This window comes from Equus quagga, chromosome 6, assembly GCF_021613505.1.
Source record: "Equus quagga isolate Etosha38 chromosome 6, UCLA_HA_Equagga_1.0, whole genome shotgun sequence".
In the NCBI taxonomy this organism is placed as follows: Eukaryota; Metazoa; Chordata; class Mammalia; order Perissodactyla; family Equidae; genus Equus; species Equus quagga.
Window position 1 is genome coordinate 16795654 of NC_060272.1, and position 13367 is coordinate 16809020.

At 36.3% G+C, this 13367-nt stretch overlaps 1 protein-coding gene across 3 annotated transcripts in view; it reads left to right on the forward strand.

The window, feature by feature from the left end:
• The window catches only part of UGGT2 (UDP-glucose glycoprotein glucosyltransferase 2), a 184460-nt gene that overhangs the window by 13693 nt on the left and 157400 nt on the right, over positions 1 to 13367 (forward strand). For all 3 annotated transcript variants that reach the window (XM_046664577.1, XM_046664578.1, XM_046664579.1), the window contains exons 3-4: positions 2928 to 3058; positions 3523 to 3635. In XM_046664577.1, coding sequence (XP_046520533.1) covers positions 2928 to 3058; positions 3523 to 3635 — 244 coding nt within the window. The remainder of the gene's footprint in view (positions 1 to 2927; positions 3059 to 3522; positions 3636 to 13367) is intronic.

Here is a 13367-nt window from a genome sequence, read left to right on the forward strand (position 1 = left end):
CAGAACATTTATAGTCTTTCGTAAATCTTAACTCCTAAATTTAGTCTTATTTCTACAGTTAAGTCATATTGAAAGCTCACCATCAAACTTTATGCTGCATTTTTTCAATTATTTCTTGGTTATGTAAAGTTTACTCTCTAGTTGATACCTCATGAATAACTCCTAGGAATAATGGCCTTGAGTTCTTCATGTACATAACTATGTGTATTTTAAACTTTAGATTTTTAACTTTAGGGTCTCATCGTTTTACTAGAAAATTTTTCAGGGCTTACCGTTCTGAGTCTTTATTCTTAGACATGTAGATTGATTACTCCTTTTAATTCTGGAAGGTCTTCTTGGGTTACAGTTTTCTTTGTTCATTCTGTTCTATTTCCTTGATTTTCCACTTTAGTGTTACAATTATACACATTGTAGGTCTTCTTTGCCTGTCTTCTGTATCTGTCATTTACTCTCAAATCTTTTTTCATCTTCTCTGCTTTTTTTTCTGTTTTATTTTCTTCACATTTTCCCTGTGTATTCTCTGTTTCTTTTACGATGTTTTCCATGATGTCTTTTTACTCATTTGTTATTTCTAATTTAGTCTATACTTTCTAGTATTTTTTTTGTTCTTTCCTGAGTTCTTTCAGAAATATTTTCATATCCCCCTGTTTTTTGGTCATCTCATATCTGAGCTTTTTATCAAGAACTGTAGAGGGGCTGAGATTTTTATGCTACTTGCAAGCCCAAAACTTACTTCTCACAGTTTGAAGCATCAGACAGACATAAGACATCAGACATGAGACTCCTGGATCAGAGCTGGAAGACTTTGTAACAGACCGAGGGAAATCTCCCAAGTGGGCCATAGCTCTCTCTTATCAGCCAGGACCTATTACAATAACTCGGAGTCTTTTTACTGTCATCTTTGAAAGGATCTAAGGTTGGCATGATAGACTATAGAAGTGCTTGAATCATAAGGTGGTTGTAATTCTGCATTATATACTTCATCCTCTCATCTGCCAGGCAAACCAAAGTTCTGATGATGTGCCAGCCTTCTGACCATGGTGGTCACAGATTTCCTTCCTTTCTCCCTAAGTGTAGGTGTGCATCTCTGTATCTGTTGTCTGAAGAAGATTGAACCTTACTCTAATCCAAGACAGGTCTTTGTACTTGTCACAGTGGAATGGACTTGAAGCTGACAGAACAATTGGTGAGGAAGTCCACTTATATGAAGGAGAGTTAACAACTAAGACATTTGGGCAAATGCTTGTGAATCTACTGCCCAGTTCTTAGCCTGTAATCTTCTTCAAATTTTCTTTTCATTAACAGGCAATAAAGTGGAGGACCATTTATTGCCTGATTGACCATACAATTTTGTCAGTATGTCCACTATCAATTTACAAGGGCTTGCCTTAAATCCTGTTAATTTGCCCATGGGACCAAGTGTTTTCTCCTCCAAAAATCCGTGTATCTGTCAGCAATTTTTGTTGTCAAATCTGTCAACTACTGTGAAGGATCTGAGATTTTACCCTACTTGCATGCTGACAGATTAGTTGCATGGATGCTGACAGAAGACAAAAGACCCCTGTATCAGAGACAAAAGACTATTATTCAAACCAAAAATAATAACCATGATGTCCACATATTTTTATTAGTTTTTTGAGCCCCAATTCACATAGGACAATGTACAGGGCCAGGTGATACCTGCATCATGAATGGGTTGTGGTCAGTAGAGGAACCAAGGGTTAAGAGCCCAGAACCTTTTGAACAAATAGTAAACATTACAGTAATCAACCAACAATCCAGTCTCCCTTGCCTCCCCCAAGTGTCTTCTTCCAGTCAGCATCCTTTTTCCTCCTCCCAGGAGAATGTCTGATTTTACACACCTCTTTCACCCTCCCTTTTCCCGTCAGGGAACACTGATCTATGGGTAACTGTTCTAGATCTACCCCAATTCTGTCCTTTTGTATGACAAGTTTTCCATCGGTTGGTAACCCAGTGCCAAGGAGTAAAGGAGAGAAGAAATGACCAGGGAATGTCCAGGGGCCAGCTTATGGATATCTGTACCAGCTGAACTCCAGAGCTGCTCTGTTGTTAGCTTACCACCTCTTGCTGGCAGTGGAATGGTACTGCATTTTTCTGGCACAATGGCAACAATGCAGACAATGATTACACTCAGAGCAGTATAGAGAAAAAAAAGGGGACAAAAATAGTTCATTCGCTGCCTGCTTATCCTCATTAGAGCCACCAGGCCCTCTTCAGCTCTTCAGACTGCCATTCTCTACTGCCCTCTCCCATCCAAATGAGCTCTGTCTCCCCAGGAGTGTCCAAGAGTTTTTAAATTGAATTGTCAGGTTCATCCTTCTCTTTTGAGTCTTTGTAATCTTTGGAGATGGGTTTAAAGGAGGGAACCAGCAGTTCAGCTTACTTTGTTCCAGACAAGAAGACTTTTCTCTTATTCTTTAAGGTCTGTTTCAAATTCTGTCTCCTAAAGTGTTGTGGGCACACTGATTACGCTTGGCTATGTGTACTAAATCACAGTAGGCCTTATTCATACATGTAATTTAAAATGAATTGGCTGTCAGATTATTCTTTAAGTTGTTTATGCTGTTCTTAGTCTCCTCTTAAGTTGTAGGTAGGGCCTGTATCTTATCTGCGTTTCATCACTCTAAAACCTGGGAGTGAATTGGTCTGATATGGTGGCATCTTCCAAAAAGATTTTAATGACTAGATTATTTTCACCTAGTCTTGTATTGATTGCTTGAACTTCACTGAAGATCCAAATGAAATTAATATAACAAGGATCTTGATTTTCCATTTTTCTCTTACACCATCCATAACCAAACTTAAGACATGGTTATGTGACATTAATTAAGTTAGCTTTACAGTGAGAGATGTGCCAAGGTGTTGAGTATGAAATAACATTCTCTTCTTTTGATTACTTTTTATAGAATCAGATTATTCCTATTACAACTTAATCCTAAAGAAAGCTGGACAATTCTTAGACAATTTACACATCAATCTCTTGAAGTTTGCTTTCTCTATAAGGGCATACTCTCCAACTATTCAGATGTTTCAACAGGTATGTAAAAATACCCAAACTGTATTTGACAAAGAAGCATGCTAGCAATGTACATAAATCTATCTTAATGTGAATATCTTTGATTCAGAAGGATCCGCAAACTTATAATACCTGGTTCCATAGCTTATCATTGATTGCGTTATCGTAGATTCTTATATAATCAAGTATGTAATTTTTTATTGGGGATAAGGAAATTGTGAGGACAAAGCACCATTGAAATGAACTATAGTGGAAATTTTAATTTAATGGAACTTTTTCAACAACTTTGAAGCATGTATTTCCCACTGTAAAGTTGATTTTGTAAAAATATTTTATTCTGCCTGCATATAGGTATTTTTTACTTTAATTAGAGCAATAACTTAATAGTAGTTGATGAATTATTCTAATCAAGGTAATGTGTGAGTTTTTTGAATCATATTGTAATTATCAACTACTTTAGCTAAATATAATCTTTGAAATTTTAGATTGCAGCTGATGAGCCGCCACCAGATGGTTGCGATGCGTTTCTGGTTATCCATAAGAAGCACACCTGTAAAATTAATGAGATTAAAAAGCTGCTGAAGAAGGCTACTTCAAGGTAAATTAATGATAGCCTGTTGTGAAAGAAGTGGTTTATAAAAAAGCTAAGGGTTGAAATAGCAGAAATTTCTTATAATACAAAATTTTAATATTCCAAGACATTGTATGTTAAAAAATGTGATCTGTGTTGAAAAACTGAATGTATCTGAGCTCGTGGTCTAAGTCCTTTTCTAAAATATATGAGTAGTTTCAATATTTGTCTTGATTAGCTTTTGATTTTAGAATATAAATTGTACAAAAATACCATGAAAAATATGAGGTATGTTTTCTATAAACATAATTTGTTTTTTCAAATAAACTTGTAAAACTGTACCTTTATTTGGACTGTATCTCTTTAAATATCAAGTGTGTACCTTGGGAGTGAAAAATTAATAATACAAACGATAATATAGATAGAGTTGCTTTTTTATAATGTATTACTCAAAACTTTTTTTTTGCTTCCTCCAAGTCTTTAATACAAATGAATATGGGAAGTAGAAAGGAAATTATTAATTTGTTAGTGATTTTTTTACATAGTAATACCAGTGTATGTTTTACTGCCTGATTATTTATACTTTAGTTTCTCTAATTTTGAAAGAGCTCTTTATATGTTAAACACTAACATGTGTTTAGTAATTCATAGTAGTGCTTCTCTTATTTGTTGGAAACCTCTTCTAATATTTTCTTATTTCAGACTTATTATGATATGCAGAAGGCTTGTATTTTTATGTAGCCAAATTTTTCTGTCACGTGTGTATGTTTTTATACTTAGACAGTTTTTCCCAAACCTGAGTAAGAAATTTTACTAAGATTTTGTGGTACCTTTCTTAAAGTTTTTTCTCTTACCTTAAACTTTTAATCCATCTGTAATTTATTTTAATCAGAAAGTAAGAATCCAGTCAGATCTTTTTCTGCTCAGATGGCTAGTCAATTTTTGTATTGATTTTATTTATATTATGGCCTACTTTATAGCTGTTTGTTCTGTACCAGTATCTGTTTCTTGTAGCATTTCCCTGCTGTTTTACTGTTTATTGCTTTATAATATATTCTAATATCTCACAGGACGATTGCCTCTTCATTGCTGCTCTTTTCCCTCCGGAATTTCTTAGCTCTTTGCGCTTGTTGCTGCTTTCGAATTAACATAGAGTCCTTTTCCTCCTGCCAAATTGCCTCCCTAAAGAGCCTTGGTAGGGTTTTAATTAGAATTATGTTAAACTCGTTGGTTAATTTAAGAATTTAAATCTTTCTTATATTAAATCTCTCAACAGATAACATGGTGTCTTCTTCATATCTCCTTTTAAAACTTTACAGTTTTATTATCTTCTGAGGTTTTTGAAATCAGAAATAATTGTTTAATTTTATCAATTATTTTTTCATCTATTGAGGTGAATACAAAGTTTTTCTCATTGGGCATACTGTATATTATGGTGGTATATTTTAAAATATACCTTCTTTGCATTTCTAGGGAAAACTATTTGTTAGTGATGTGGGATTATCTTAATTTCTGTTGAATTAAGATTGCTTATGTTTTTATTGATTCATGTTTCTATTTTAATAAATGAGATTAGCTTTTGTTTAAATTATTTACGCTATTTTTGTTCATCAGAGTCATTCTGGCTTCATGTAGTGAATTAGGCAACTGTGTTGTTCTATAAGAGTTAATATGGTATAGGAATTATCTGTTCCTTCATTGCATTAATAGACTAGGAAATTGTCAGCCCTAGTGTGTTGTTTTTCTTTCCTAGTGCATTTTTTAGAGGTAATTTTGGTAACTTTTAAAATTTATTATGTTGCTATTGATTTCTGATATTTGACTTTATAGTTTTCTTATAGAAACTAATATTAAAATTCAGTTAAATATTTAGATATTAAATCTAAAATTAAATTAAGATTAAAAAAAAAAACATTAACATTAAGCTGTTGGGAGAGGCAACCTGCCATGGACCTTGTGAGTCCTTGCATCTTCTTGCTTGGTCTGACCAATAAAACACGCAAGACCCTGACCACTCTTCACCTGAGCCATTTCTCAGGGTTGTGTTTGCAGTGCACAAGCTTGAAGAAGGAGGTAACGTTTTCCTTTGGAAAGAGGAGCAGACTTGTTTATTGCTTGCTATAAAACGGTGGTTCCCCAAGTACAGTGTTCCTCAGCTGCAACATACACCCACTGTTTGTGGAGTATCCTTTTAGGTCCATCTTTTGTCACCCCCTGTCGAACTTGGTGGGGGCAAGCATAATGCTCACGCGGCTTGCTGTACCGTGAGCAATAAGTCCTTTATCTTTGACCCAAGAGTCTCATGTCTTCTGCCAGAACCGTGAAATGAAAAAAGCCTAACTTATTACTTTGTAAGTAGGGTAAAATCAAACCTTAGACATCTTACAGTTCTTGATAGTTTTAGAAACAAGGTGGGATGTTGACAGACACCTGGCTTTCTGGAAGAGGAAGGACAAGGGCCCCATGAGTTGGGGAGACAGAAGCTCAATACTTAAATTTCTTTCCTACTGCTCCCCTCTCTCTTCCCCTGCCATTCTGTACTCACTGTGCTCCTGGCTGGGTGATTAGCAGTCTTCTGGTAACTGTTACTGTGGCCCCAACATGTGCTCCTTGATCTGTGTTCTTACAGGAAAAGGCACCCAGACTCAGCTGATGGGGTTTGGAAGGCTCTCATGATGGGGAAAGGAATTAAAAGGATCACTAGACCAATTCAGTGTACTTTTATTGTTGTGGCTCCCACATCTGAGTATATAACTGGTGTTGATATTGTAAATGTTTATACTGTGAATTCTGTGAATGCTCATGAAGTCTAAAGGGAGATACTCTCATTCCGGGCCTACCACATGACATGTACTGTCTACTCCCAGGTAGACCAGCAGAAACAACATAGAATCCCAGGAGGAGAAAGGGAGAATCACACCTTTAGTTAAGGACTTTGTGACCATTGGAACACCCACAGAGGCAGTTTCCAAGTATGACAATGTCAACTTCCTGGATCAGCCATCAAGTTCACCACTTTTTAAAAAGCTGCTCTTAAGGGGCTTCAGCGTGCTTGTTGAAACTGAATGCCTGACCCAGGGAAGGCTTGTGACTCTAACATCTGATGTTTACGTTCTGGCGTTGGTCAACTAGGATTCAGTGACTAACAAGATGGAAGGGACCCAACGAGTCTCTCTGGTCAAATGGAAATGGTATATTCAAGAGCACAGTTGCCTCAACCTAGCATAATCTTAGGTTTGCATAACAAAGTGGCAGCTACCCCTTTGGGACAAACCATATGCCCTATTTCACTACCTGAAGTAAAGTTTCTGGCTTGGGGGGCCAATTCCCAGTGCTTTCCCTTGATGCCTGGGCCAGGTTACTGACATATTCAGCTAACTTAAAAGCTGGTAGTGTTTTTCGGCGGCTGCTGCTATTCCTCCATGCTCCAGCTATGTAGAACCAAAAGCAGATGTGGTCACTCCATTCAGTGGGCAGAATTCAAGGCATTCCTCATATCCCTGACCAATCTCTGACCTCTTGATGAAACTTGCTACATTCATACTGACTCTTGGGCTGCACTGAGGGTACAGGAAGGGAACTCTTAGGCTGTTACCAATGGCCTACCTGTCTGATCCACCACTTGGAAGACTACAGCTGGCAGATTAAAGTGCCATTGTTTGGGGCTATACTCTGTGAGACTAAATTGCAGCTGCTCATCTGATAGTCTGGGTTACTTCTGTAGATGCACACAGCCCGGGCCCAGTCTTTGATGAGTCTCAATGGAGTTGAGCTACTTATCAAGACTGCAGCATCCAGATTGCTGCCATTGTTACCTGGATCCTCTATTGCATAGGAAAGGAGACACATCCACCACTGTAGACTGGGAGCACAATAAAGGACTACATGTTTCTGATGTAAAATCTACCACAGCATACCTGACTTGTGACTTTTGCCCAGAGATGGTTTATTTGTCTTGTGGTAAAGGAGTCCACATTGCACTGGGCCACCACTCACTGCTGGCAAACTATGTCAGACCTTTGACGCTGTTCTCGGTGCCTCATCACTGTTGATAACTTTCAGGTTATGATTTTGCTATGTAAGTCCAATCAGCTAACTCTAGCCATAGCACTGTAACACTTGAGACCAAACTTAGATTTCTGGCTTTCCAGATGATCTACAGCCTGATACACACCTTATTTCACAGAGGCCACCAGCAATAGGTCAACAGTCAGATTGTTCAGTGGACATTCCACATTCTCTACCATCTACATGCATCTGGTTTTGTGAGCACACTGGAATGGCCTCTTCAAAAATTAATTCACAAAGACTTGATTCTACCTCCCTCACCTTCTGATCCAAAGACCTTAGTAGGGCAGTTTGATCTCTGAATGTGACCATCCTCGGAAAGGTTTCATCTCCTGTCTACTTCCTTTGAAATGATCAGGATGAAAGAGGTAGGAGGTTATATAGACCTATTCAGGATTCTACCCTGACCATTGCTGGACATGATGCATCCTTTCTTCCCCAACAGCAACCTCAGATCAGCCTGGTTAGTTCAGCCTCCATATGGTAGCCCAGCCAGAAGGGGCTTAAGGAATTCATACTTTGATTTTGGTCCAGTTTCCTGGGTGGTTTTATTGGAAAGATGTGGTCCTAGATGGTGAAGATAACCACTTGGTTGAGTCCACAGCTTACCAAGTCCTCCTACAGTAGCCCACACAGGCCAAGATGGGGACATAAAGAGTCTTTGTAAGTTTTTAAAAAATGCCCCTGTCTCACCGGACTTGACTCTTCCAGATGAAAGGTCTGGGTGTAAATCGAGGATGATTAGAAAATAGGTGAAATTGTGGGTAGTAGGATGGGACATGTCAATTTCACAGCTGTTCGGGCAGAACCTCAACCCTAGCACCTGACCTTAGGCCCTGGAGGGTGCAGGAAGGGGACAAATTAATGTTTTCTTTGATCCTAGATCCAACACAGCAGCCTGTCAAAGCAATCATATGGTCTGCCTGAGTCAACCAGCAGCTTTGGCTGACAATTTCACCTGCTGCTGGGTTTGTCATCCCCTCTGTGTGCTATGTGAATGTGGCTAGTCCTGATCCATCACTTGTGCCCAACTCCCATCACGGCAGTTCCTGAGCCTATATTACCCCTCCCCTAAATTCATGTATAAACATGTGGATGTTTTCATCTTAATGATACAAATTCATAGACTTCTGTTCCCTGAGCGGCCTTAGGTTATGCCATGTATGATGATTGAGGCTGAAATTACTAGGTGTAAGTTTAACACTTTTGGAACTGGAGTGACGTGTGCCACTTTGGGGTTATATGTTTGTATTTGGGGAAAATCAGTACAGAATGTTTCCACTGGGGATGGAGGTTGCCTTCTTGGCCCATTTATTGCCCCAGTAAATATTTCCAATGACAGAAAACATCAGCATGTTAGTACAAACTCCCTTGTGCAGGTTGTACTGTGTATTATCTGTCTTAAATAGGACATAGTAGTCCCCTTGGGACTTATTTGCAACTGGCTGATACTGGGACCCTGTGGGCATGGTTGAGATTAATACTGCAGTTGGACCTTATCCTGCTGCTTGGAGTCCTGTTGACAGTAGCCTTAATTAAATGCTGTATGAGACTTCATACATCTAGTCTCATCTTTTCTCGGTCATCAGAATGGCGAATGAGTGGCATAGTCATAAAAATTTATGTTTGATCAAGAATTTGTCAGGCCAAAGGGTAGATGATTGAGAGAAGCACTCCGCCATATCCCCTGAATATATCTCTGGGTGTGCCAAGACTCTGAGGCCTTGACTGCCCTTTACCCAGGCCATTTCTCAGGGTGGTTTGCAGCAAGTGACTTTGAGGGATGAGTTAATGTCTCCCCCTGGGACAAAGAGCAGGTTACTGCTTGTTATGAAATGATGGGTTCCCCAAGCTTAGTGTTCTTTAGCTGTGATGCATTCCTCCTGCATGGGTACCATTTTGTTTTTTATTTATTTATTTTTTTGGTGAAGAAGATTGACCCTGAGCTAACATCTGTTTCCAGTCTTCCTCTAATTTGTATGTGGGACACCTCCACAGCATGGCTTGACGGGCTGTGTCTAGGTCCATGCGTAGGATCCGTATCCATGAACCCTGGGTCACTGAAGTGGAGTGTGCAAACTTAACCACTATGCCACCACGCTGGCCACTGCATAGGTACCATTCTTGTGGGTGCATTTTCATTTCCATAGAATGTGGGAGCCTTGGGGAACTAATGCAGATATGCTAATGCTCCTGCTGCTTGTGTGCTATGAGTAGTAAAATTCTTTGATTCTGACCTAGGAATCTCTTGTCTTTTGCTAGAATCCATGAAATAGTATAAAAGGCAAACTTATTAGCTTGTAAGTAGAGTAAAATCATTTCCCCAGCCTGACAGAAGCCATATATAGGATTAGGTTAATACATTTTTTTCTTTTTGTGAATCTTAGGCAATAATCCTTGGTTCATGACACACTATCAACATTGGTCCATGGGGGTTGTTTTTTCTTATTTAAGCAAGCGATTTGTGTGTGTGTGTGTGTGTATATATATATATTTACAGTAACATAAATATTTTCATTTTTTCCCCTTTCTGTAGACGTATTTCTCATTCCTAAATTTTCTTCGGTTTTCATGTTCTTTCAGTTTTTCAGATTGGATTTTTATGTTGTTTTTTTTAAATCACTAATAGATTTATTTTCTACTTTTGTTGTTCTTCCAATCTATTGCCTTTTGCATTCATATAATATGAATTTGCTGCTTTTGCTTTTGGTTAAGCTAAACGCTTGGTTTATTTTACTTTTCTTCTTTTCAGTCATAACACATTTAGGGCATCAGAGTTGTGTTTCTTTACTGTGTGATATTCTCATTGTCCCGTTTTCCTAAAAAAATAAAAACTCTCCTTAATAGTAGTTTTTTATTTCTTTCTTGGGAACAGGGGGAGAAAATTACACTCATTTAGGATGGCCATGATTGCTGTCACTTTCTCCCAAATATATAAATCACATTTTAGCATAATATCTGTCAAGTTTGGGGGCAGATGGTCTTTGAACAAGCAGGTAGGGAAAAGACGAAGAATCATTCTGCCTTTCCTTTTGACTAGTACGTTATTGTCTTTCAGGTAGTAAGGTATTATGTTTTAAGCAATAAGGCTGACCATTAGTTATGATTCTAAGTTAGACTGTGTAGATTTTATGGTTAATGGGTTTTGCTCCCAAATTATGGTATAAGGTTATTATTGGTTTTCAGCTTCATTAAGAGTAGTTGTCTTTTTCTGTGTCTCTAAAAATATTGGAGATTCTGGAAATGTAGTGTTAGAGACTGCCCTCCAAATGCCACTTCAAATCAGCATGACTCTCTTTTATTGTGACTTTAAACTTTTTGTCCAAAATAGAAAGCTGTATTTTTAAAGTAAAAAAAAAAAATTATTTGTAGTCATTATAAAAGAATTCAAATACTTCAGAGAAATGCAAAGTAGAAAGGGAAAATGACCCATAATTCTGTGAACAGTTTGGTATAGTCTTTTCTTTTTTAATGCATATATTCACATGTCAAATATATTCTTTTCTATAACCAACATGGAATTGTGCTATAAAGGATGTCTTAGAACCTTCCCCCACTAAATTATACATCCTTACATGCCTTACATATAAATAAATGTAAGTATAGCTATGCTTTGTCATTATGAAGCAGGACCCATGTATATTGTGTTTCCACCGGACATATAGTAGATGCTCAAAAATATTTATCAAATGAATGATACCATAGTCAAATGAACAAGTATGTTTAATTTTCCTACCCCTTATGATGGATATAAGTATTTTACGTTTGTCTTCTCTTATAAACACTGTCTACTTGAATGTCCTTGTGCATATATCTTTATATGGTTATCTTGACATTGTCTTAGATAAATTTCTACAACTAGAATCACTAGGTAAATAAGTGTATGCATTTAAAATTGATACATACTCCAGAATTGTTCTTCAGAAAGCTGCTTATGTTTTACATTCCATTTCTAACGTTTTCACCAGTGCTAATTTGCATTTTTTCCCCTTATAATCTTAGTCAATTCAATAAGTGAAAATATCTATTTTTAAATGTAATCTATTCAATTTTTAAAGGCTGTTTTTCACTCTTACCCAGTAATTCTCTATGAGCATAGGGTAATTTTTTTACCTATGCTACATGCAAGCAGTTCCTGAATTAATCATAGAACAGACTTTGAAAGGTAATTGTATATGGGTGTAACAAGGTGCCCTCTGTTAGAGACTCATGAACAAATGGTGGATGAGCCCTTACCTTTGTCTCTGGAAAATGTATTCCATCTCTTCTTGTTTTCTGTTTTATATTCAACCTCAAGATTTATCTACTAGCATTGTTTCTGATGCAGCCTTTCCAATTGCCAACAATGGTAAAGTATTTGAAAATGTCTTTTAGACATACTAAAATGTAAGATACCCCATATAAATCACTAAATGTACTTCTACAGCACTAATTTGATAAAAATAATTTTTTTAAGGATAATCCATTTGACTTAGTGCCATGTGAGTTCCAAGGTATCAGTTAAAATTAATGAGAATGATTTTAATAATTTCATCTAGTTGGATTCTTTTTTACTACTCTTTTCAAATGTGAAGTATGATTTTAGTGTTCTTTTTGCATTTATTAATAGGATCCTATGAAGAATGGCAACTAATTCACTCTCTTGTTTTGCACATTCATGTCTCTTCATCTGTTGGAGAAGGATTAATAGTGAAGTTAGGTCTTATTTTAGGCTGATAAAATTCTTTTTGTTTTATGTTCCAAATGTCCAAACATTGGCAGTAATATTTTAAAAATCATTTCTTGTGTTAAATATTAACAAATCAAATGAGAGTGGATGAATTTGTAAAGCTTTTATACTTCAAAAAAGTTTGTTAAAATAGAAAAGTGTATGAGTGTGCATACGTACTATACGCGCCAAACAGTAAACCACCATAAAGATACTTAAATTGATGTAATTTTACAAACCTGAAATAAACATGGTACTCCACACTGATGTCAAGAAATATCACAAACTTTAAGCCAAATGATTAATTAGAGGAAAGTTTTCATTGTTTTGTTGGTCAATAAGATTTATTGAGCATTTGAGTGATTTTGATTTAAAATAAATTAAGTCAGTAATCAGGAACGCTAGATTTTTAGCCCTTTTTTAAATAAAAGTTAATTTATCTCCATTGACAAGCCTTATTCTATAATAATTAAACAAAATAGAAATTTGAATTTCTCTATAAGATAGAATCTATATATGTGCATTTTCCAGCCATATCAGAAAACTGAATAATTAGTTATCTTATTTACCATAGAAAAAATGTCAAAGTTGTCTCTAAATAAGTTTATCATGAATATTATAGCAATATTTTTCTATAGAATAACAAACAGTAGTTATCACCAAAAGATTTTACCACGTTTTATTTAGCTCAAATAAGTAATGGAATATTATTTTTGATGTTTAAAATTACATTATACTTTTTGGTAAAAAGACTCAATTTCCATTTTAAATTTTGGTTTTGAGAACTTTCATCCTTACTATATACAGGTTAACATGCTAACTATTGTGGGAGAATTAAAAAATGTAAAGAAAATATTATCCGCTTCTGTCTACAAAATAATTTTCTTTATGTACAAAACAATATAATAAACATATAATAAGATATAACAAACATGCTGTAAAATTTTATAGTTATATCTCAATAAATAAAAAAGAATCCTCTA